General features: G+C 47.2%; 1 protein-coding gene across 7 annotated transcripts in view; it reads right to left on the bottom strand.

The window, feature by feature from the left end:
- Positions 1–24,649, bottom strand: part of ablim2 (actin binding LIM protein family, member 2) — a 432,986-nt gene that overhangs the window by 184,765 nt on the left and 223,572 nt on the right. For all 7 annotated transcript variants that reach the window (XM_038792087.1, XM_038792086.1, XM_038792085.1 and 4 more), the window contains exons 8-11: positions 23,727–23,785; positions 21,844–21,921; positions 13,852–13,998; positions 2,380–2,412 (exon numbers count right to left, since the gene is read on the bottom strand). In XM_038792087.1, the coding sequence (XP_038648015.1) occupies positions 2,380–2,412; positions 13,852–13,998; positions 21,844–21,921; positions 23,727–23,785 (317 nt within the window). The remainder of the gene's footprint in view (positions 1–2,379; positions 2,413–13,851; positions 13,999–21,843; positions 21,922–23,726; positions 23,786–24,649) is intronic.

The raw sequence follows: 24,649 nt of genomic DNA, 5'->3' as shown, positions 1-24,649 counted from the left end.
CCATGTATACTCAAATAAATTGCCCACAAACTATTTGAATATACAGCAAAGACATAAAGAACGTTATTTAACTTGCTTCTACATTTATCCCTCACCATGAATGCCTCATGTTAAGATTGCAACCCTGAAAATTAGTGTTAAGTGTCAAAGTGCACTCACTTCAAATCTCGTCTGTCAGCCGCCCAGTGTTGGGAGCGCAGGGTGCATGAGAATCTCTGTAGCGGGGTGCGGGGCTCACTCGTGCTTGACACTGTGTCGCCCCTCACCCGCTCTGGGGGACTCCCAGAATCTGGCACATCATAATTGAAGGTTCTTTTATTTTTCTGCCTCCGTAGATAGTTCAGGCAGTGCCTCATTGGGAACCCCCCTCGTCCAACACCCCGACTCCCTCCCTCCCCACCACTAATCTTTCCCCTCTCTCCCCACCACCCTCCTTTCCCCTCTCTCCCCACCCTCTCCCTTTCTTTCCCTTCTGTTGGTACAGAGGCGAGGGTACCTGGTCTCTCCAGCGCAAAGTTCAGTGCTTGTACCATTTGTTTTTTTGTAGAAACGTGTTGTGAACTGTTTTAATAATCAGAGTATCCTGCCCCCCTCCCCGTACATTGGTACTGAGGGAAGGGTACCCTGTTTCTCCAACACAAAATTAGTGTTAGTACCATTTGGCCTTGTATATATTTTTTACTGTTTTAATACAAAGATATGGTTCCGTCAAAGTTTGTGTGGACAGGTGGATTCCTTCATTTCTTTACCATCAAGGGCCTCTGTGTCACCAGGAGCACATTGGGTATATTCACCATTGCAGCAAAAATAGACATTCTGCCTGTAGAGTGAGGGGGAAAAGAGATGCTACTCCCATTTTTCTCTCAAAGGATCATGGGGTACTCCCCTACAAAGGGAGCTACTTTTTGAAAAAATGGTACAAAAAAAATGATGCCCAAATCTTCAGGGATTTTTGATCCCAAATTGAACACCTAGCTGGTTCCCACACCCATTGATAGCTTGTCCAGTGCACAAGTCATACCTCTGCTGATCACACATTACAAGCTAATAAAGGTTTTCCTCAAAACAAACTTTGTGCTGAAGATTGGTTAAAATACTTCCTCCATTGAGAGCTGAGGGCAGTTTGGTTTCTCTTAAAACTTGTTCAATTATAGTATTCCCAAATAATCTTGTTTTTCCAAATAGTGCTATCACTTAGAACTAAACCAGAATGTTCAGAGATGAAGGGTGTGGTCTAATGGCCGTGTTGTGCCGGGCGCAAATCCCTGCGAGTCGGTTAGATCGTGGGAGAGGCCGAAATCGGTAACCACGTTGGGCACCAATTGATTTCTGATCTATTTGGCCTGCTCCCGTTGGCAAGATCTGTATCCCGCCGCGGTGTGGCAAGAAACCAATAATCACCAATTAAGGCCAATCTCCATCCTGTTACTGGGAAGGATCCCCGATCTAACAACCTTCCGAGATCTAATCAGCTTCCCAGTGGTCAAGTGGGTGCCGTTTAATACATCTATTTAAAAACGTGAAGCTAGCGCAATGGCTGCTGTGGGGATCGAAGGAGGCGAGTAGCTATCTTTGGATTTGGGTAACCAGCCCGGGGACACTGGGGCTGCTGTTCCAATGCTCGGGGTGTGGGGGAGCTCCTGGGTGTACGGACCTGCTTAGGGGGCACAGCTGAAAGCTATCGCCAATAAGGAATTGGCAATTCTGGTAGTGTGAGCACTTCACAGCTACCAAGTGGATTCCGATGGGTAGGCGTGTCATGTTGCAGGCGCGTGTTACTGCCTGGCATCCCAATCAGGCTGTGAGGCCTGGACACTGAACCCAGGATGTAGCAGTCAACATTAAACACCCAATAGTTGGGCCACAACACTGGGGACATCCCCAGGATGACCGGTTGGCTCTTGGGGATAAGGGCTACCTGCTGAGTTCTAATGGTGCCAGTACGGAGGCAGGAAACCGATGCGGAGAGCCGATATAATTAGGCCCATTTGGCCACCCAGGCTGTCATTGAGCGGTGCATCAGATCAAGACCAAGATCATGTGACCAGTGACTCCCATTTAAGGGGAGACACATCCAGCTATCTTCAGAAGAAGAACGAGAGAGTAATATGACTTATAACTGAATGGTCAGTGCTAGGGTGCAGATTCCAGAGGAGTAATAAGCAGACTCCATGATAATGTGCTCTGTAACAGATTGTGCAGTCTTACCACACGCGACTCAATAAAGATTCTGGTTTGGACAAGTCGAGGTGTTTGGTGGATTCCTTCGTAAGGTATAGAAGACCAAACACAACATGAACATGTTTCATTTCTCAGCAGTCACATTTTTCACTCCTATGAGCAAAAGAAAGGCACAGAAAAGAGGAAGCTAATAATTACCTCAGTTGATGTTGGGTACAGCAGTCGATGTGACTGGAAAGAGAAAAGAAAATATACATTTTGTTAACTCTTATAAATATTGCTAGATCGAAGGGGAATGTGCATATGAGGAGGGATGCAATAATGTATCAGCAGTACATAGACGTAAGTTTTGCCAAATAAAAATACAATTTTTCAGAATGGTCGAAAAGAAACAGGACACCGAATTCAGCTGGTATAAATTGCTCTGGGACCTAAAACAAGAGATACTCAAAAAAAACAGGAAACTGGCCAAAGCAAAGATGGAAAGTAATACTCCAGGACAACCTTGAGTATTCAAATCATTTGGTATTTTCAAAACAAATATATTTATTTTCCAGGGAACAGTGTTCTTTTATTTACCATTGAGTAGGGTAAATTGAATTATCAGGCCATCATATTCCCAATGTTTTCAAGAAAGACAAATAAAATTTTCTCCCTCATCCATACATAACTGTGATCTTTTAAGACCGATGCACAGAAATATGGGCCTGAAGTTTTCAGGTGGAGAGGTCTCCCTTCCTGTGATCCAAGGAAGCCATGATGTGGAGATGCCGGCGTTGGACTGGGGTGAGCACAGTAAGAAGTCTTACAACACCAGGTTAAAGTCCAACAGGTTTGTTTCGAATCACAAGCTTTCGGAGCATAGCTCCTTCCTCAGATGATTCACCTGAGGACTGTGATCCAAGGAGTCAGTTTGGAACACATCCCCGCCGACTCAGAGTTGCTCCATCACCAATTTCTGCCCGAATATGAGTCAGTGCTGCAGTGAACAGAAGAGGAAGTTCAGGAAGACGTCGGAACCCAAGTCCGAGGAACGGACCCCATGGTAAGTTTCAAGGGTTCTCAGATGAGGAGGGGAGGTAAGGCCTGCGGCCAGGGGGACGGAAGGAGTGTCGGGGAGAGGTCGGGGTGGGAAGGGAGGCCCATAGCACGCCAGAACTTAATGGTGGTGTTGGGGGGGGGGGGGGGGGGGGGGCGTGCCCCAAGTCAAAAGGGAGCTTTTAATGGAGGTGCCACAATTACTCCCTGCCCTCAATCTACGCCCAATTTTCATGCTTCCCCTCAAAGGCCAATCTTCTCGCCAGCCTAAAAATTGATGCGGAGTGAGAAATGGCCCTTAAGTGCCAATAATGTTTTTGACTTAAGGACCTTAATTAGGGCAAAGGTAGGCTTCCCATCCGAGGCCTTGCCCGCCTCAGTATTAATGACATAGGATGGAAGGAGTTATAATGCCAGTAAATGAATATTATTGCTCTGATATTAACGACCTTTTCGACCCACACCGGCCGACCTGCGCGACCCACCATTTTCTCTTACCTTGTTTGTTGCTGACAAAAATGGAGGAAATGGTTTTGGGTCCGTTTGGCCCTAATGGTCCCTTTGCCCCCCCACCCCGAACTTGAAAAAAAAAAAGGCTGCGACCGTATAAAAACAAATGCGGCTGCACTGCGCATGCGTGCGCGATCATCGGTGCGTATGCACATAGTTTTGCGCATGCACACCGATGATCGGGCACGCATGCGCAGAGCAGCCAAATCTTTTTATCTGTTCCTGGCTATTTTGAAGGCCGTTCGCAGCTGGCATTATTAAAAGTCGGCTGCTGCAGCTGTTGTGCGCGGATTTGCATGATCGGGAGCGCCGCAATGGACGGCTCCACAACCCTCCCGCCACCCGCCCGCGAGTCGCGCCCCTGAGTTTTACAATGCCTGCTATAAAAAGCACTTAACGGCTTGACGTGGCTGCTCCCATATTCATTTCGCTGCCGGGTTTTCCAACCAGCATTAAATTTAAATCAGATTCGCAACTACAATGTGGGAGCCTGATTTAAATATTATTCGGCACCCTGCTGTGAGAGAGTGGGGCATAGGCACATCATCCAGCTTGCCACCATAAAAATGTCACAGGGTGTATACATTGGGATTTGGGCCAAATTACCTGGGGGCGATTCTCCGGACTCATTGTGCCCGGTATAAATTCCGCTACGTCAGGAGAATTGTGATCAGGATCTCACTCATAGGGAGAGAAACTTATTATAACTAATTTGCATTCATTTTAATCTAGAGGTGAGTATCCCTCTCCACTTCCCTCCAGGGAACACAAGGACACAGCAGCCACCGGCTGGATGTTGGGGGGGGGGGGGGGGGGGGGGGGGGGGGGCAGGGTCCTTTAAAGGGAGTTGAGGATTGGGGTGCTTCCCCAGGATGGGGGTCTCTTTTTGGGTCTGTGAAGTCTTGACCTGCTTTCTTTCATGTTTGTGGAATCATGGGATCATAGACTTTACAGTGCAGAAGGAGGCCATTCAGCCCATCGAGTCTGCGCCGGCTCTTGGAAAGAACACCCCACTTAAGCCCATACCTATCCCCATAAACCAGCAACCCACCTAACTTAAGGGCAATTTAACATGGCCAATCCACCTAACTTGCACATCTTTGGACTGTGGGAAGAAACAGGAACGCCCGAAACAAACCCACACAGACACGGGGAAAACGTGCAGACTCCGAACTGACAGTGACCCAAGCCGGGAATCGGACCTGGAACCCTGAAGCTTTGAAGCATCTGTGCTAACCACTGTGCTGCCGTGCTGCCCATACACCATATGTCTGTGCGGAGCCTGCACATCCTCCCCGTGTGTGCGTGGGTTTCCTCCGGTTGCTCCGGTTTCCTCCCACAGTCTAAAGATGTGCGGGTTAGGTGGATTGGCCATGCTAAATTGCCCGTAGTGTCCTAAAATGTAAGGTTGGGGGGGGGGGGGGGGGGTGTTGTTGTTGGGTTACGGGTATAGGGTGGATACGTGGGTTTGAGTAGGGTGATCATTGCTCGGCACAACATCGAGGGCCGAAGGGCCTGTTCTGTGCTGTACTGTTCTATGTTCTATAACAGGGCAAAGCACAGTTACAGCCTGCCTGTCCTAAAATCATCTCTCAGAACAGAGACATTCTGCAGCTTGTTTCTTGGAGAAGCATTTCACCATCCATGAAGTTTCAGTAGGCTCTGCGGTTTCAATGTTGCAGTGTGGCTCCTTTTGTCCCTTTGTACTTGCTTGTTTACATTCCATTTCATACACCATTGACCTCTATGTGGGGTTGCCTGAGGAGAGAGAGCAATGATTGACACAACAAGACTGTCCTGTGCCAGAGAAGTGAGGATCCACTGCCCCTTCATCCAGATGACCTGTCTTAAGTGAGGTGTTGATGTCCCAGACAATTATCCTTCCCTTTCACTAAACCCACACCCATTGTTTTGCAGGACCGCCATCTGATGAGGTCAGGCCATCCGGAGTCACTACCTCCCCTCTACACGAGGACGACATCCGCGATGCGTCATCGCTTTCACCTGCACCCACCACCAGCGCAGAGACACACACCTCGGTGGACATGAACTGACAGCTTCGGGGACACAATATGGTGAGCACCACATAGCTGCTAATGCAGATCAGGTGGAGGCAGAAACATCCAAGGGTGACAGCAGTCAAAGGTCTGCTGAATCCCAAGCCTAAGCTGGGTCTCAGCCAGCATTCAAGCATACAGACAAGGTTCTCCTGGAGCTGATACAGATGATAAGACACAGACATGAAATTCAGGAGGGGGTGTCAGCGACATTCCAGTGAGTGCAAGGCCGATTGGAGGAGTCCCAAAGCCTTCAGGTGTAGGGATGATGCCGGCATTGCGTGACACCGAGGCAACACTGAGTGATGACCGTACTGAAAAACGTGGAGAACGCTGTCTGAGCCATGAGTGGTGGTGTCCAACGTGTTGCTTAGTCTGTGACGATCAAGGCCGAGGACCTCAAATTCATGTCCCAGTTGCTGAGGGACTATCTTCCATCCTCCAGCTCCACATTGGGTTCTTCCTCCAGTTTCTCCTGGTGGTCGTCCTCCTCAGACATGTGTCAAATTGTGGAAGGCACAGCAGACCACCATAAACTGGGAGACTCTCTGGGGGCTATGTTGTAGAGCCCTGCCAGAGCGGTCCAGGCAGTGGAACTGCATTTTGAGCAGCCTGATGCACCACTCAATGACAGCACAGGTGGCAGCATGGGACTCAATGTAATGCATCTCCGCCTTGGTCTCTGGCCTTCCCCCTGGTGTCATCAGCCACGTTCTCAGCGGGTACCCCTTGTTCGCTACGAGCCAACCCGCCATCCTGGGTGGTCGCGGAAGACAATGCGGATCTCTCAATTGCTCCAGGATGTAGCTGTCATGCACGCTCCCAAGACAGCGTGCACATACGTGCATGATCCTGAGGTGGTGGTTGCACAGGATTTGAACATTCAGCGTGTTAATATAGGGCACTCCTTGATGCCCCCAGTGCTTGTACGGCAACATGCGTGCCATCGATGGCTCCCTAGATGTGTGGCACCCCAGAAACCACGGGAAATCTTGCAGCCCGTACATCTTGGTGGGCTTGGTCCAGGTCAAAGGGGATGTAGTCAGATGCCTGGGTATGCAGAGCATCCAAAACCTCCCAGATGCACCGGTCAGCTGATTGCGAAATGTCACATAGATCCCCGCTCGAGCCCCGGAATGCCTCAGTTACCTAAAAATTGAGGGCGGCAGTGACCATCACAGCCACCGGAGTGCCGTGCTCATGAGGGTGTGGCACAGGGAACGCACCGTCTCCCTGTTGAGATGCAGTCTTCTGTGGCATGTGCTGCCAGTTAGCAAATTGACTGATCCTCGATCCCTTCACATGAGATGAGGCTGTGTGGCCATCAGCTTTACCCATGGCAGGTCTTTGGCCTGCCCTTCTGGCCCTCTCCTCAGCCTGATGGGTGGCTGGGTCTTTGTAAAAAAACGGTTCATTAATCCATTTTTCATAATAATCAGAACAATGCAAATCAATCAGAGAAATACAATAGAAGATAAAAGGAAAAAAAAACACACACCTGATTAACTTAGGTACAAACACTAACCTAACCCTGCCGCCCCCCCCCCCCCCCTCCCCACCCGCAAAACTAACCTAAACCCCTGAATAGCTGACGGTGACTAACTCCTTAAAAAAAAAGAATTAAATAGTTGCCATCTGAGGTCCACCCTCTACATCGACCCCCTAATGGAGAAGTTGACCTTCTCCAAATGCAGAAATGACATTAGGTCACCCAGCCAAGCAGAGGCACTAAGTGGAGTGGGAGAGCTCCACCCAAGCAAAATTTGCCTCTGGGATATCAATGAGGCAAAGGTAAAAGACATCCACCTTCACCCCAGACTGTATCACTGTCGAATCCAACACCTGGAATATGGCCTCCAGCAGACACAGATCCAAATCTACACATAATATCTCCGACATGGTATTAAAGAAAAAGAAGTCCCGAAGCCTATCAGCTTGGGACAGGGCCAGATCATATGCATATGGTTAGCCAGCCCACGAGAACAGCTCTCACACGTACCCTCAACCCCAGGGAAGAATCCGCTCATCCTAGCCCTGGCCAACTGCGTCCTATGCAAAACTTTGAACTGAATCAGACTCAGCCGAGCATATGAAGACGTGGAGTTAACCCTCTGAAGGGCCTCACTCCACACTTCACCATTAAGAATGGGATCCAATTCACCCTCCCATTTCACCCTCCCACCACTCAATGGAGCAGGATCCGTTGAAAGGATGTGATCATATATGTCCGAGATAGACCTCTTGTCAGGCCGAGCCAGAGACAGAATCTTTTTCATCAGAGAAGAGGGTGGTGCCAAAGGAAAGGAGGGAAAAGCTTTACATGAAAAATCGGGAATTTGGAAATACCTAAAAAGACTGGAACTGGAATTTCTCAGCTAAGTTGTTAAAACTCGCAAGCCTCTCCTCCACAAACAGGTCCTTAAACCTCTCGAGGCCCTTCATTCTTAAGATTTAAATGTCCAGTCCAAATCAGCTGGGAGGAAAACATGATTATTCCATATGGGGGCGAGCGCTGACAGGGAATGGAGCTTGGAATGCTGCCTAAACTGCTTTCAAATTCTCAGGGAAGAGACCAGACTCCACCACTGGATTCGAGGAAAAAGGTTAAGGTGCAGTTACTATTGTACAAAGACGAGAAGCACGGTTCCATTTCTCATATGGATTCGGGATCGCTAAATCATAACATTATATTCTGAATATTCGCTGCCAAATAATAAAACTGAAAATTGGAAAGGGCCAAATTCCCCGGTTGACTGTCCCTTCTGGGAGTCTTACCCGTCAAATAAAATAAAATATCAATTTGTTGGCCTTAACAAAAAAGGATTTTGGGAGATAAATGGGGAGGCACTGTAAGAGAAATAAAAATTGCAGGAACATATTCATTTTAATAGTCTGAACCCTACCTGCCAAGGATAGGGGAAGGTTGTTCCACCTCCACAAGTCTGCCTTAATACCACTAACCAGACTGGTGTAATTTAATTGATGAAGTGAGGCCCTGCTGTAGGCCACCCAGAGTTCCAGATAACGAACGCTAGTCTTGTCAAGGCAAAACGATAACATCCCAAGTTGAGCTCACCTCGCAAGGGGGTTGACCAGGAAACATTCACTGTTGCCTAAGTTCGTCTTGTATCCAGAGAAGGGGCCAAAAGTGCTATGCAACTTCATTATGTCGTCCATGGAGGATACAGGGTACGTAATATAGAGGAGTAGGTCGTCCGCGTATAGGGACGCCCAATGCTCCACTCCTCCCCCCTCAATACCCCTCCACTTAACAGAAGACCTCAGCGCTATAACAAGCGGCTCTATTGCCAGCACAAACAGGAGTAGGGACAGTTCCTCGTGGCCCTACTCAAAGGAAAATAATCAGAGTTCAGGGCATTTGTACAAACACTGGCAGTGGGGGCCTCATACAACAGATGAATCCAAGAAATAAACTTTTGCCCAGAACCAAATCTCCCAAGAATCTTTAATGACAACCGACAATGATTTCAATGTCATCATTAGACTTTTCATTATTTCCAGATTTTTATTGAATTCAGATTTCATCATTCCAGTGGCGGGATTTGATCCTGGGTCCCTCGAGCATTACTCTGGGTCTCTGGTTTAATAGTCCAGTGACAATGCCACTACGCCACTGCCTTCCCGTAACTGCCAGGAACTCCGGGGTTGGATCAAGCGAGTACTGGTGGAGTCCACCAACCTCTGCTGCTCCACCCTTGCTGTCCTCACCAAATGCGCTCTATAGGAGATAATTTCCCCCCTAAGGACCACCTTATGCCTTCGCACAGAATGGAAAGTGAAACTGACTCGGTTGTGTTAAATCTTATATCGTCCTTTCTGGCAGTGGACAAATGTTTCAATTCGCTAATAGTGTGTCTGATCTGCCTGGTGGATGTTGGGTGGGGCCAGACTCTCGCGACAAATCCAGAAACGTGGGGCATGGTCAGAAATAACAACTGCTGAGTACTCAGCCGCCACATCGAAGGGAGGAAAGATCTATCTCGAACAAAAAACATCAATCCGCAAACATACTTGATGGACATGCAAAAAAAAAAGAAAATTCTTTAGCCCTTGGGTGCAAGAAACGCCAAAGATCTACCCCCATCTGTGCCATGAAAGACGACAAAGCCCTGGCCACCCCAATGGGGCAAAAGGTTTAGGCTTGGAAAGATCCAAGCCAAGGTGCATTCAGGTCCCCATCTAAAATGAACTGATGAGAGTTTAAATTGGGGATGAGGGCAGCAGTGAATTAATTACATTTGTAGCGCCCCAGTTGGGGATGTAAATGTTAACCATGCCAACCGGGTGCTCACCAGGGAGCCACATACAATAACATATAGATTCTTATTGTCAGCTATAATCATAAGAGGCCGAAAATTGAACCCTTTTATTAATTAGAGTTGCCGCAGCTCTCGCCCTACCCATCCCTTGTTCAGCCTATGGGTCTCTTGCAAAACACCACATCGGAGTTCAAACTTGGAAGGTGAGAAAATGCCCTCTATCTTTTCACTGGGCCATTCAAACGCCAAACATTCTAGGTGATCAAACAATTTGGAGGCCTCCGCAACCCCCCCCCCCCCCCCCCCCCCCACCCCCCCAACCTCAAATTATCAACATTAACTAACTATTACATTATAATTATACGTTATCTACTACAAATATGACTATCCACTATGACAACTATCTCCAGACTCCCTGAGGTAACAGTGTCACGTGGTTGTTCTCTACTGCCACCTGCTGGTTGGAGGTCGTACCTATTACTATTTAATGATTGCTTATGCACACCATCACACCAGAGACCCAAAACCTCTGCTAACAACATTAGGGAGTTTGTGCTCAGCTGTCCTCTGCTCATCCAGATAATTACCCTTTGGCCACAAGAGTGTCTTCAGTGGTGAAGCCCTGTTCTTTACTGTTTGATTACTGGCAGCCGCCTCTGTGATGCTGACGTACCTTGAGTACAATACGCTGTTCAGGCATCAAAGATTGAAGGACATCTAATCATCCTCTCAGACAGGGCACCTGTCCCTTCGAGGAGGCAATTGAGATTTCAGGAGCATGAAGTGTTATCACAACTAGGCCAAAGTGTTATCACATCAAGGCTAATCCCCCGACTGTGAAGCTGGAGGCTGCTCACAGTCGAAGGGGGTGAAATTGACTTTCAGGAGAGAAGCTGCAGCAGGGCTCTCCTGGGAGAGTTTGGTAGGACAGACCGGCTGTAACTGTGGGAGCCCTGTTTTGAGACCTTACAATATTTAAAGATGGCTTGGATGCTTCACAGATGCAAACCACCCCACCCCGGCCCAGGGAAAACACCCGACCTGGCCCCCCCTGAACAACCCAACCATCCTGAAGTGTGCGCCACCTCCCCACTCCCATGAGCTTCATTCAGGTAAATAGAAAGGCTACTCACCTCTTTACTTCTTTACAGAAGCTATTGCGCCAGCTTTTTGTTTTTGTAGAGGAATAATAAACAACGCCCATATGACTTCTCACTGGGAGGGTTGGGTGACTCCCGGCAGGCTGCTGCATTTGACTTTAATCTCGCTAATCAGATTGAAATGCATGCAAATTAGCCTTGAGCTCCTCGTCAGAATTGGCTGGGTGAATGGCAAAATGGTTCGCGCCTGGCGTGAAATGTTTTTTGGCCATTCCCGCTATTCACCCGCTGCAATGGGATTGGCAACAGGCGCAACGAGATGGGATAAACGAGCCTCAAGTGCTCCTGCTGGGACTGAATGGCATGCGATTCACACTTCCTTTGGGGGTGCTATTCGGTAATGTGAGTCAGGACATGCAAATGTCCAGCACTCTGCCAGTACTAATTGAGAGAATTTCCCAGCTCAGTGGGCGGTGTAACCCCCGGGGCCAGAATTAGTACCAAAAGAATCTGACAGCTGGAGCCGTTTCTAATCACTCCACTTACCACACACGCACTGCAGCTACAAATATGGCTCATACAAGACCTGCTCCGTGCCAGTGAGGAAAGGAGGGACACCCTCCTCCCAGGATGGGCTGCAAACTCAAGCCTACCCTCCTGAACAGTGCCTGGGAGTTGGTGCCAGAGGCAGTCAGCACTGCCAGTCTCATCAGGAGGAGTCAACTGGTGAGCTTGAAGGGTGGGGGTCACTGGTGAGGCCTCTGTCCTGAGAGGCCAGAGAACCAGGGAGGGTTCTAAAGGCCACGGTGCAGATGTTATCTGGTTGGGGTGAGCTCTGCTTATCCCCTGCTTCCTCTCCAGTGGGGCATCGCTTCTGAGGAGTGGCAGCACCTGGCGGGCCCCTGATTGAGCTTGGCCACATCCACCCCCTTGATGATGCAGCTGGTGTATGAGGGTGTCCAGAGGGGTGGCTTGGGTGGCCTCCCAGATGACTAGGGGGTCTCTGAGCTTGCAAAGGACACGTGTAGCACTCAGCAGTGTGAGCAGCCAGGAACCTGTAAGTAACACCAAAGCGGTGCACTTAAAACACATACTGCAGCAACGACGGTCTAACCAGGCCACCCTGATCCCGAGGGGAACACCCCGAGTGCACTTGGCACAAAGTTGTTCCCTGCTACTGCCCCGACCTAGGCAGCCACCCCCACAGCAAGGCTGACATTATTTTAGGCTTTTTCAGAGTTTTATCAGCCTCCCGTTCCGCTGCCTTGGTGCCTAGGCCCCGCTTGTAAATACTTGCACTAACCCGCGACTGCAGGACTCACACCAAGAGGGGAGGAGCATCGTGGAGGGGTGGAGCTTGAAGTGTCCAAGCCATTAACAATTTTAAAATCCATACAAATGATGGTTTTGCATTGATCCGCTAGAACAGGGCGCAAACCTCATTATTGCCGCCAGCGAGGGACCGGAGCATGGCGTCAAAATGGATTATTTTCCTTTTTGTGCAATTCTCCACCCAATTACAATTCTCATTTCTGGCATCACAAGGCAGAGAATGCAGCCCGTCGTGTTCAAACATTGTTTGCCACGGTGCTCACATACAAAATCTAAATTTCTCTACACGCATTAGATTTTATAATTTTGTATGCATATTAAATATTATATATCCATGAACTGGCCAAATATCTTTGCATAATTTTGCATTCATTTATTAAAAACATCTTTGGTCATTCCTTATTTGGCATAGAAAAGTTTCTTATTTTTGAAATATTCCTGTTTTGACAAATATCTATTTTTGAAGTTGGTTTATCGTTAGAGAAAAATAATCACCCATTGTGAACAGAGAACATTCACACCAAATAAACTTTATCACACAACTTTGAAGCCACAGCGAAAGCAGGTACATGAGTAGGTATGGAACTATTGCCCTGATTTCAGCTGATATGCCATTGCAGTTAGTCAACTTGCAACCACAATGGAAAAGTTTGAAAACAGCTTCAAATCTAAGTGCTTGCTTATGCAATATTTATACAAATACCGTACAGCACCTGGTGCAATGCACAAGGACAATCTGTACCTGACGGTTTTACATAATAATTCAAAACGTCTGTAATACAGAATTCATTTTACACAATTAGCACCAATTTTGGCCTGGATTTTTCTCTGGACAAGTAATGAAAAGTTTAGCACAGTAAGTTTGGCTACCTAACATGTAGCTCATTTTACACTATTGCTGGTTAACTCAGTGCAAAACGTTCGATTAATCACCAGTCAGACTTTGGTCAGAAATATAACCAACATACAAAGTGGAGGCAAATTGTAAAACATGGTGGTTGAACATGTCAATCCCCACAAAATTCCATTTTGACATGGTGCTTATATTGCTTTGAAGAAGAGAGTAGCTGGTCCTTTGAGGAAAGACAGCAGATTAGAGGTGAATTTGTCCTTCCCTAATTTGATATATTAATATAAAACTGATGAGACAAACAGTTTTCTCTGTTGTCCCCAATTATTTAATTTTGCTCATTCCATGATAAATCATTACTGGCACTTTAACTACCGGTGAGCATTATCATGAATTATTCTGCAAAATAAGAGGTGCAAGAATGTCCAGTATAAAAATCCATACCACATCTTAAATAATATTCAGATTCAAGGTCTCCTGAGGACTGCTGAATTTTTCAGTACCTCCCCAAGGCTATGCCTATTGATAGTGGAGTAATTGATATACGGCGTATAGGAGATCATGTCAGGACGATCAATATTGTAAATGGCCTTAACTTTGGGAAGAGCGGCCAAATCCCTGTAGTCAAGAATCTCATCATCTAGCTTGGCCTAAGAGAGGAAGAACAAAAGAAGGATGCAAGAGATAATGAGCAGGGAATGAAGAAAACAGAGGAATAAAAGTAGACAACTATTTCATATATTGGAGCACTGATTGATGAATCCAAGGAAAACTAGTGTAGAAGAAAACTTGATTGAAATAAATAGCCAAGAGTCATTTAGGAATATGCCACACATATAACTATATATTTGACCATATAAATTTAGGCCATGAATTTCCTTGTAGCTGCCCCTGCTCCATTGTTGTAACCTTGCTGAGAATCTAGTGGGAGCTTTTTTTATGCATGTAAACAGGATTTTGAAGCACTATTGGTTCTTTGAGCAGAGAAAGGGAAATCCAAGAAAATTCATGGCTCATGCATGATATAAATATTGCAACACAGTTACATCTTTCCATTTATTATAAAGGAGCAGCACATCCAGTTTCTGCAAGGCAAGAATTTCAACTCCTTTTGAAGACTATATAGTAAGCTTCCACCATCTAAAATGGTGCCAGAAGTTGTAGGCGTCATTTTAATTATAATATCACAGTGTTAATTATTTTAAAGGTCAAATTATTCCATTAGTTATCAATATATCAGGGAAGTTTGAATTATTTAATGCAATTTGTATTTAATTACAGACGCACACAAGAAAGCATACTGGGTTAAAACTTGATCTCCCACTAGAACTTAACTTTTTTATGGACAATCAGAAGAACTCTGATGGAAATGAACATCAACTATGCATTACATACAATTTTAAACAAACCCTGTGACCTAAAATTACAGGAAAGCTAATGTATGGTTAATGAATTCATCTGAATGGATTTATCCTCTACTTCAGCAAAGGCATTGAAATATGTGGGTTAGCATCACTGCCAAAATACATGGCTTGTGGATTTAAAATAAATATGTTAAGCTTTGCATATTAGTACCACATAGTGTAATTTCAGGGTTTGGACATTTTCAAGTCAAAATATGAGACCATTGAGTGCAACTAAACTTTAAAAAAAATAATTAGGCTTCTACATTAGGGAAGAGATTTGTTCACGTTAGGTTCTAACGGTGCAAAGCAACCTATGTTGCTTCCATGGAGGAGGCAGCACCCCAGAATGCTAGCTCCAAGACCGAGGTGAGGCTTGGCCAGCCAACAGCACAGGGGCTGGATTATGGCTCCCAAAACCACTCTATATGGCCCCAGCACCTCTGTTGATAATCCCAGTAAGACAGGCAAGTGAAGTTGAAGATGCAACAAGGTACTTCTCTCCTAATCACAAATTGTTTATCTCCCGTACTTGCTGCTGATGGGCTCATTAGGGAGCCTCTCGGAAGTAAATTGGAAGGAGAAGAAGAATCTCTGGTTGGAGGAGCAGCCTGTTTGGGTACACAGAGGGAGAATTCAGAATGTCCAATTCACCCAACAGCAACTCTTTCGGGACTTGTGGGAGGAAACCACAGCATCCGGCGGAAACCCACGCAGACACGGGGAGAACATGCAGACTCCACACTGCCATAATATATATCCATGTATATAATGGAGTGCAGACAGGCAGTGATTGACATACAGGATGACCAGTAAGCACACAGAACAGAGCAGCCAATCACCAGACAGGACACGACTACTATAAAGCCAGAGGGCACCAGTTTTCCCGCTCTCTCGGGATCCAGCCTCTGAAACAGTCAGAGCTCGTGAGCATAGCCAGTGCAAACACCATGTGGTAGTCAGTAAGTCTGGTCAGGTTAGCCTCAAGTCTCCAGTCAAGTCAGCATAGTGTCAACCCACAGTTGAACATGTAAAATAGTTAGATGTTAAATAAAATCGTGTTGCATCTCATCAAGTGTTGGAAGTCTGTCTCTCGCTACACTGCATCAAACGCAATCCACATAGACCCAGCCTGCCTAACACATCATGGTACCAGGTACGGATGCTGAAAATTGACGGACCTACCTTGAGTGAATCAACGTTGACCAGCAAACAGCGATCCGGTGACATGGAAAACGTCCGCCCTTCTCCGCAGCTCCGCATTGCCGGCAACCTCAGTGCAAATTGAAAGATCTTCAAACAGAAGTTCCAACTCTATTTGCTGAAGGCGAAGACAAGACGAAATTTAAAACAGTCCTGCTGAAGTTCGACAGCCACTGCAACATTGAGGTGAATGAGAGCTTTGAACGGTACATTTTCCAGCAGAGGCTTCAGGGTAAGGATGAACCTTTTCAATCCTTTTTGACCCATCTCCGCATCCTCGCGCAGTCGTGTAACTATGACTCGACAACTGATTCCATGATCGTTTTCGGGGTCCACTCCGATTCCCTTTGCCAGCAGCTTCTGAAAGTCAAGCAGCTCACCCTCACTATCGCCATTGAAACGTGCGTTCTCCACGAGCATGCTAACAACCGGTACTCCCACATCAGGGTGGCAGAAACGGCAAAGCTAACCCCCCATGAGACACAAAGGGTGCAGGCCATCGCACAAATGCAGGGCCTGAGTCTTGATGAGAGTGACCATTTTGCGTGCTTTTCCCGGGCTCCAATGCATGTGCGCCACGACCGAGGGGACGGCGAGACCGACGACCAGCCTGCGCAGGTGCGTACGTCATTCGACCGCACTGTGCATGCGCGTTGGCGCACGGAACGTGCTGACGTTGGCGGCATGACGTGTCTGAACTGTGGCTCCGCCCATTTAAAGTGGCAATGTCCGACAAAATCACGACGGTGTCTACAGTGTGGCAAGCTTGGCCACTACGCAGCCCTTTGCAGATCTGCTCCACTGCCCAGCCTCCAGCAATCCCAGCCACGGCGCAGAAGCGTCCGTTCGATACAGCAGGCTGTGCCAGACGGCGACCCTGACAGCCCAACAGATCCTGACGGCGAGTGCCTCAAATCCCCATTCTGGGTGAGCATCATTACTAAGCATGCGCTGCCTTTCTCAAAGATGGTGAAACACTTCCCAATCCTAAGCGTCGATCCTGACGAAGAGTGGTGTGCTGTCCTCACAGTTAACAAGGCTCGCATCCGTTTCAAGCTGGACGCCGGCGCATCAGCTAACCTCATTTCGAAATCCGATCTTGACACCATCCGCGTCAGACCAAGAATTCTTCCACCGGCCTGCCAGCTCCTTGACTACAATGGCAATGCCATTGCTGCCAGTGGCTCGTGCCAACTCGGAGCTTCCAATAGGTCACTTAAAGCGACGCTGCAATTTGAGATCGTAAGACCTGACAGAGCATCCCTGCTCAGTGCTCGGGCCTGCAAACCCCTCAACCTGGTTCAGCGAGTTCATACCATGTCATCCTCACAGGAGACGACCTCACCTGATGAAAACTTCCAGGTGCAAATTGATGGCATCATAGCGCAGTACCATAGCGTGTTCGAAGGTATGGGCACACCCGCTGAAACCAAACGCCATCCCTGTGGTTCACACACCACGTCGGGTGCCGGCACCCCTCAAAGGCCGCCTCAAACAGCAGTTGCAAGACCTCCAGGACCAGGGCGTCATATCAAAGGTCACAGAACCCACGGACTGGGTTAGCTCCATGGTCTGCATCAAGAAGCCGTCAGGGGAGCTTCGAGTTTGTATCGACCCCAAAGATTTAAACCGCAACATCATGAGGGAACATTACCTGGTACCAAAACGAGAAGAGTTAGCCAGCGAGATGGAACATGCCAAATTCTTTATGAAGCTGGACGCCTCCAAGGGGTTTTGGCAAATACAGCTGGACGCATCCAGTCGCAAGCTGCGTACATTCAATACCCTGTTCGGTCGCGACTGCTACAACCGAATGCCTTTGGCATCATCTCTGCCTCAGAGGTATTTCACCGCATAATGGAACAGATGATGGAGGGCATCGAGGGGGTGAGAGTGTATGTCGACGATGTCATAATCTGGTCCACAACGCCTCAAGAGGGTATTCCACAGGATCTATGAGCATGGCCTCCGACTGAACAGGGCCAAATGCTCATTCGGTCAATCAGAAATCAAATTCCTTTATGACCACATCCAGCGGGTGACGCAGCAAGGCGTACAGCCAGATGCTGGCAAGGTTTCGGCAATCAACGCCATGAAAACCCCAGAGGACAAGAAGGCGGTCATCCGCTTTCTAGGGATGGTCAACTTCCTTGGGAAGTTCATTCCCAACATGGCGTCCCACACCACAGCCCTCCGCCATCTCATCAGAAAGTCGACAGAATTCCAGTGGCTGCCCGCTTATAAGAAAGAATGTCGTTAGCTGAGGGCAAAACTCATCAAAGCCCCGGTGCTGGTGTTTTTCGACCCCGCCAAGGAGACAAAAATATCCATTGCGCAAGCCAGGACGGTATTGGGGCGGTGCTCCTCCAACGGGATGACTCCTCCTCCTGGGCCCCAGTTGCATATGCCTCCAGAGCCATGACGCCCACTGAGCAATGGTACACTCCGATTGAGAAGGAATGCCTGGGCCTCCTAACAGGAATTGACAAGTTCCACGACTATTCGGGCAGCACGGTAGCATGGTGGTTAGCATAAATGCTTCACAGCTCCAGGGTCCCAGGTTCGGTTCCCGGCTGGGTCACTGTCTGTGCGGAGTCTGCACGTCCTCCCCGTGTGTGCGTGGGGTTTCCTCCGGGTGCTCCGGTTTCCTCCCAGTCGAAAGATGTGCGGGTTAGGTGGATTGGCCATGCTAAATTGCCCGTAGTGTCCTAAAAAGTAAGGTTGGGGGGGAGGAGGGGGGGGTTGTTGGGATACGTGGGTTTGAGTAGGGTGACCATTGCTCGGCACAACATCGAGGGCCGAAGGGCCTGTTCTGTGCTGTACTGTTCTATATCTATATCTATGTATATGGCCTCCCTAAATTCACAGTTGAGACGGACCACAGGCCATTGGTCCACATCATCCAAAAAGACCTCAATGACATGATGCCACGGTTACAACAAATCCTTCTCAAGCTATGTCGCTACGATTTTGAACTGGTCTACACCCCAGGCAAAGAACTAATTGTTGCAGATGCCCTTTCCAGGTCGATCACCACACCGTGTGAGCAAACTGGCATTGTATGTCAAATCGACGCGCAGGTGCAATTCTGTGCCTCCAACTTTCCGGCCTCTGATGAGAGGGTCATTCAAATTCGCGAGGAAACAGCCAGGGATCCTCTGCTCCAGCGGGTGATGCAGCACCTCACGAATGTTTGGCAGAAGGGACAGTGTCCCCAGTTTTACAACATCAAGGACGATCTGACGGTGGTAGACAGCATCCTCATGAAGCTTGACAGAATCGTGATTCCGCAGAGCATGCGAGCGATGGTGCTCGGCCAAATCCACGAGGGTCACCTGGGGGGTCGAGAAATGTTGACGCAGAGCTTGAGAGGCAGTCTACTGGCCGGGCATCAGCCAGGACGTTGCCAAGACAGTCCGCAATTGCTCTACATGTCAAACATTTCAGCCAGCTCAACCTAAAGAAACTCTGCAGCAACATGAGATAGTGACCTTCCCAGGGTCAAAAGTCGGTGTCAACCTTTTCCACGCCAAGGGGCGTGACTATGTCCTCCTGGTCGACTACTTTTCCAATTACCCCGAAGTGGTGAGACTGTCCGACTTCACGTCGGCGGCGGTGATTAAGGCATGCAAAGAAACATTTGCCAGACATGGGATACCACTCACGGTGATGAGTGACAACGGCCCTTGTTTTTACAGCCAGGAGTGCTCTGATTTTGCCCGGGTATACAACTTTTGTCACGTCACATCCAGCCCCCACTACTCGCAGTCAAACGGGAAGGCCGAAAAAGGGTTCCACATCGTCAAAAGACTACTATGTAAGGCTGCAGACTCAGGCACCGACTTCAACCTGGCGCTGTTGGCATACAGAGCGACCCCGCTGTCCACTGGGTTGGCTCCAGCGCAGATGTTCATGAACCGCACTCTGCAAACAACGGTTCCAGCCATCCACATTCCCGACCTGGACAACTTCCCGGTCATACAAAAGATGCAGCAGTCTCGGGCCCAACAGAAATCAGCGTACGACACTCATGCCACGGATCTCCCCGAGCTGGTCCCTGCTGATCGAGTTCATGCACAGCTGCCTAACGGCAGCTGGTCTGCCACAGCTGTGGTGGTCAAGCAAGTGGCCCCGAGATCGTTCCTCGTCCGCAAGGCTGATTGCTCTTTCCTACAACACAACAGGCGGGCGCTGCACAGACTTCCACGCCCGCCACCCAACCGTGATGTCCCACCTCGCACACTGCTTCCTCCGGACGCGCCCTGCCACGGGGCCACCAATCTACCAGCAATCCTGCCGACCTCTGTGACCACTACATTAGCGGCAGTCCCGCGCATCCAAGTGCAGGCGGCCCCTGCTCCACCCTTGAGGCAGTCAACCAGAATTCGTCGCCAGCCACAGAGACTAAACCTATAGACCGAATGTTTGCACTACTTTGTTACCTCATCGTTTTGACATCTGTAAATATTGTTTTTTTACCATTTCATCTGCCTTATATCTGCACTAGCGACACCTTCCTATGTATACAAGTCCATTTTAACATATTCTGTATATAGTCAAGTACACATACACATCTTCACATACATGCAGCTTAATATTTATTATCTGAACACAAACTTCAAAAAAAAAAGGGGGAAGATGTCACAATATACATCCATGTATATAATGGAGTGCAGACAGGCAGGGATTCACATACAGGATGACCAGTAAGCACACAGAACACAGCAGCCAATCATTAGACATGACACGGCCACTATAAAGCCAGAGGGCACCAGTTTTCACGCTCTCTCAGGATCCAGTCTCTGAGACAGTTCGAGCTCATGAGCATAGCCAGTGCAAACACCATGTGGTAGTCAGTAAGTCTGGTCAGGTTAGCCTCAGGTCTCCAGTCAAGTCAGCATAGTGTCAACCCACAGTTTAACATGTAAAATAGTTAGATGTTAAATAAAATCGTGTTGCATCTCATCAAGTGTTGGAAGTCTGTCTCTCGCTACACTGCATCAAACGCAGTCCACATAGACCCAGCCTGCCCAACACATCACACACAGACAGTGACCCAAGCCGGGAATTGAACCTGGGACCCTGGTGCTGTGAAACGAATACTGGTCAAATTAAAATATTGCTTCTGGATGGTGACTTAGATTTCTGATAAGAGTCAAGAAATTCTGACTTGAAAACGTTTCAGCCCTGAAGTTAAGTTATTGATAGAGATATACAAAGCATAATACATTTATCAGAAATCCTCCTTCCAGTAATAATGTTGATAGTAATCATTAAATAAACAAATTGAGCTCCATATTAGCATAATATTACGTGCTCAAGAAATTAAGTTATTCGAAAAGTGGCAAGCATTTGTCGTTTCACTTTCTTCATACCTCTTTGCCCATTCCTTTGCACAGTACCGTGTCCTCCCGCCACTCCGTTCCCCCAACCCAAACTCACCCAGTTCAGGTTAGGTAGCCAGGTAGAGAATATTTGTGCTTAGAAACATCCCCAACGGATCATCTATTGTTACTTTTTGGATTGGCTCAATATGTACACAAAGTGTATTTGACTGTTACATACGGGGCTGTATATCGCTCATTTTCAATCCACTGGCAACAATCCAAGCTAAGACTGTTGGGGATGTCCATGTGACAAACCATAGCGTTAACTTTATAAAACACTATTATTCGATCTCAAATCTTTTTATTGGGAGATAAATATTCCAGTCCTCAATGTACTTGGCTTATTTACCTTCCCATTTCTTATGCATACAAACTTTCAAAATATTAATTTGTGTTAATTTGTAAGAATTTTGTAGCAGGATTATTTGAAAGTATTTAAGTAGGTTATGGCATTACTGGAGATGAGTATCGGTTATCTAAATGCACTGCTGAATAAACTTACATAGATAATACGGCTTGGGGACCCTGAAGTACTTGACGCTGGAGCAGATGTGATGCTCTCAGAAGAAGTACGGGTGATCTAGAGGCAAAACAATACGTTACATAATTTCAACCTTAAAATTACAAGCTATGCTCAATTATCTAAATATCTGGAAAATAGACACCCAAACATTTTTCATTTCAAGTTGTAGTTTCTTGACTTCCCACCTTTTACATGTTCACATTCAGACTCCACTAATTCCGTAAGGTCTCAGGCTCCATGTAAATCTCAAGCCTTGATCTATTATTCTTTTATTCCAGAAGTCACACTGAAAGGACAGAATTTTACCATATTTTGTCAGTGGTGGGTTCTGACTGAAAACCAAATTTTCTGGCATTCAGTGAACAGAAAGTCTGGGGGCATGATTTATGGCATCACTCTGGAGGGGCAGATCTCAATAGAGCCAGCAAGGCCGGTTCCACAAATTGGGGCACCGTATTTAAAAACTGCACCTATCTGCATTAAAAAGAACTCTACACCACCTCCCCACAGATACGGACGATCCCTCTGCAAGCAATGGGTTGATTCCACAGCACCCCCCCACCCCCCCCACCGCAAACAGGGAGAAAGCAGGAGCTCTTTCCCTGTCCCCCCCCCCCCACAACTAACAAATAGCAGAGGGTTCTTGATCCCCCCCTCCCCACAATTGACGAAGAACTGCGGGCACTTTCTCCCCCCCCAATATTCACAGCCATCACTTTCCCCCTTCACGGGCAATTACCGCTCTTTGTGGGTGGGAAGTTCACTTTGTCACCGCGAGAGGCGGGGAAAATGAGGAAACAACATCTCGCCGGTGAGAATCTCGTTTCCAGGCAATTGCAATATTTTGCGACAACGTCGAGGAGTGGCACGGTGGCTAGCACTGCTGCCTCACAGCTCCAGGGACCTGGGTTCAACTCTGGCCTCAGGTGACTGAGTGGAGTTTGCACTTTCTCCCCGTGTCTGCGTGGGTTTCTCCAGGTGCTCCGGTTTCCTCCCACAGTCCAAAGATGTTCAGGCTAGGTAGATTGCCCATGCTAAATTGCCCCTTAGCATCCAAAAGGTTAGGTGGGGTTACTGTGTTACGGAGATAGGGTGGAGGCATGGGCTTAAGTAGGGTGCTCTTTCCAAGGGGCAGTGCAGACTCGATGGGGAAAATGGCAAAAAGGCATCTGTGAAGCTACCGAGTTTAACACCACTTTTCGTACCTGATCCAATGCTCTGTGCAATTTAGTCAATTGTTGTGTTATATTAAATTTTTCCGGGTAACAAGGTGGTGCAGTGGTTAGCACTGCTGCCTCATGGCGCCAAGGCCTGGTTTGATCCCGGCACCGGGTTACCATCCATGTGGAGTTTGTACATTCTCCCCGTGTTTCCATGGGTCTCACCCCCAGAACCCAAAAAGATGTGCAGGATAGGTAGATTAGCCATGCTAAATTGCCCCTTAATTGGATGGAAAGGATTGGGTACTCTAAATGCAGATCGGGGTGCCCATAAAAATGGCGTCCCTATCTCTGTGAAGTTGGCTTTGCCAGTTCTATCAATGGGAAAATCCTGCCCTAGAGTGTGTATTGGAAATGTTAACATATTACTTTAAAGGCATTATAGAAATATAGATTATAAAACTCAGTATCTAACTAACACAAGAAATCTGTGTTTATAGCTCAAAAGTACAAACTTCATTTTCGGAACTTACAAATCAAACCTGCAATGTGGCAAAGAATACATTCAGCAATAAAGAAGTTCTACGAGAACAAACAAAGAGTAATGAGTTATTAGAATTTGAACAATAATGGCTCCGTATGGCAAGTAGGTTTTTAACTCATCATTTAGTTACAAACGGACTAATGCTTCTTTCTCCTTACCTTCTGTTTTTCTTCAGCCCTGGCAGCCTGTTTACAGACTGGGTGCCAGATTAAAATACCTGCAGCAAATTAAAAACAAATAATAAAAAGTAATGGTAAACATCAGAAAACTATTAGTAATTCTCCACTTAATTTAAATAAAGTAGATATTTTTGTTATTTATATCCAAATTCAATTCTCATTAACTTTTTGTACAGTTTCCTTCACTCTGTGCACCAACAGCCTAAAAATATAATAGGGGGATTGAGGCATGTGAGAAAATTGTCAATAGTGCTATTACAACAAATTAAAATTAAGCATGAGGACTAGGACGAGTGCCTAATCAGGAATTTTGCCTGCTGTATAGATGGGTTCAAGACAGTACAAAAGGTGGTCTACTCAAAATGAGAGGATTACTGTGTATGAGTTAAAGTATGTGGTTAATTTTTTGGAATCTTGACCATTTGACATTTAGTGAGAAGTAGAAACAAGTAAATTAATTTCTGATATGAACTTAAACACTACTTTTATATATAATACCATGGGTATGGTGTTTCTTTTACCCAGAGTGAGGATCGTCACACCCTCACCACTGATTTGTCCTTGACCTTGCTGCTGTCTAAGATGTCAAATAAATAGGTCTCACAGCACCTGGGACGGTGGAGGAATGTTCGGATGATCCCACTGTTGATTCTGACGATGGTTTTGGCTTTGACGATTGGGTTGTCAATGATCAGGCTTCCTTCCCGTTTTCATCCAGTCCCATCATACGTGCATCGTGCATTCTGACCTCCTTTCTTTGCCAGTGTTTGCCAGTATGGCTACTTTCTGCTGTTTCTCGACCAATTATGGGTTTTTACAGGCTGAGGGTGATAGCCCCACATCCAACCATCTTCATTTTTCAACCAGGCTTGCGATTGGCTTTGGCAAAGACAGACACAGAG

The sequence above is a fragment of the Scyliorhinus canicula genome, chromosome 3 (assembly GCF_902713615.1).
Source record: "Scyliorhinus canicula chromosome 3, sScyCan1.1, whole genome shotgun sequence".
In the NCBI taxonomy this organism is placed as follows: Eukaryota; Metazoa; Chordata; class Chondrichthyes; order Carcharhiniformes; family Scyliorhinidae; genus Scyliorhinus; species Scyliorhinus canicula.
This window is presented reverse-complemented; position numbering and strand designations above follow the sequence as displayed.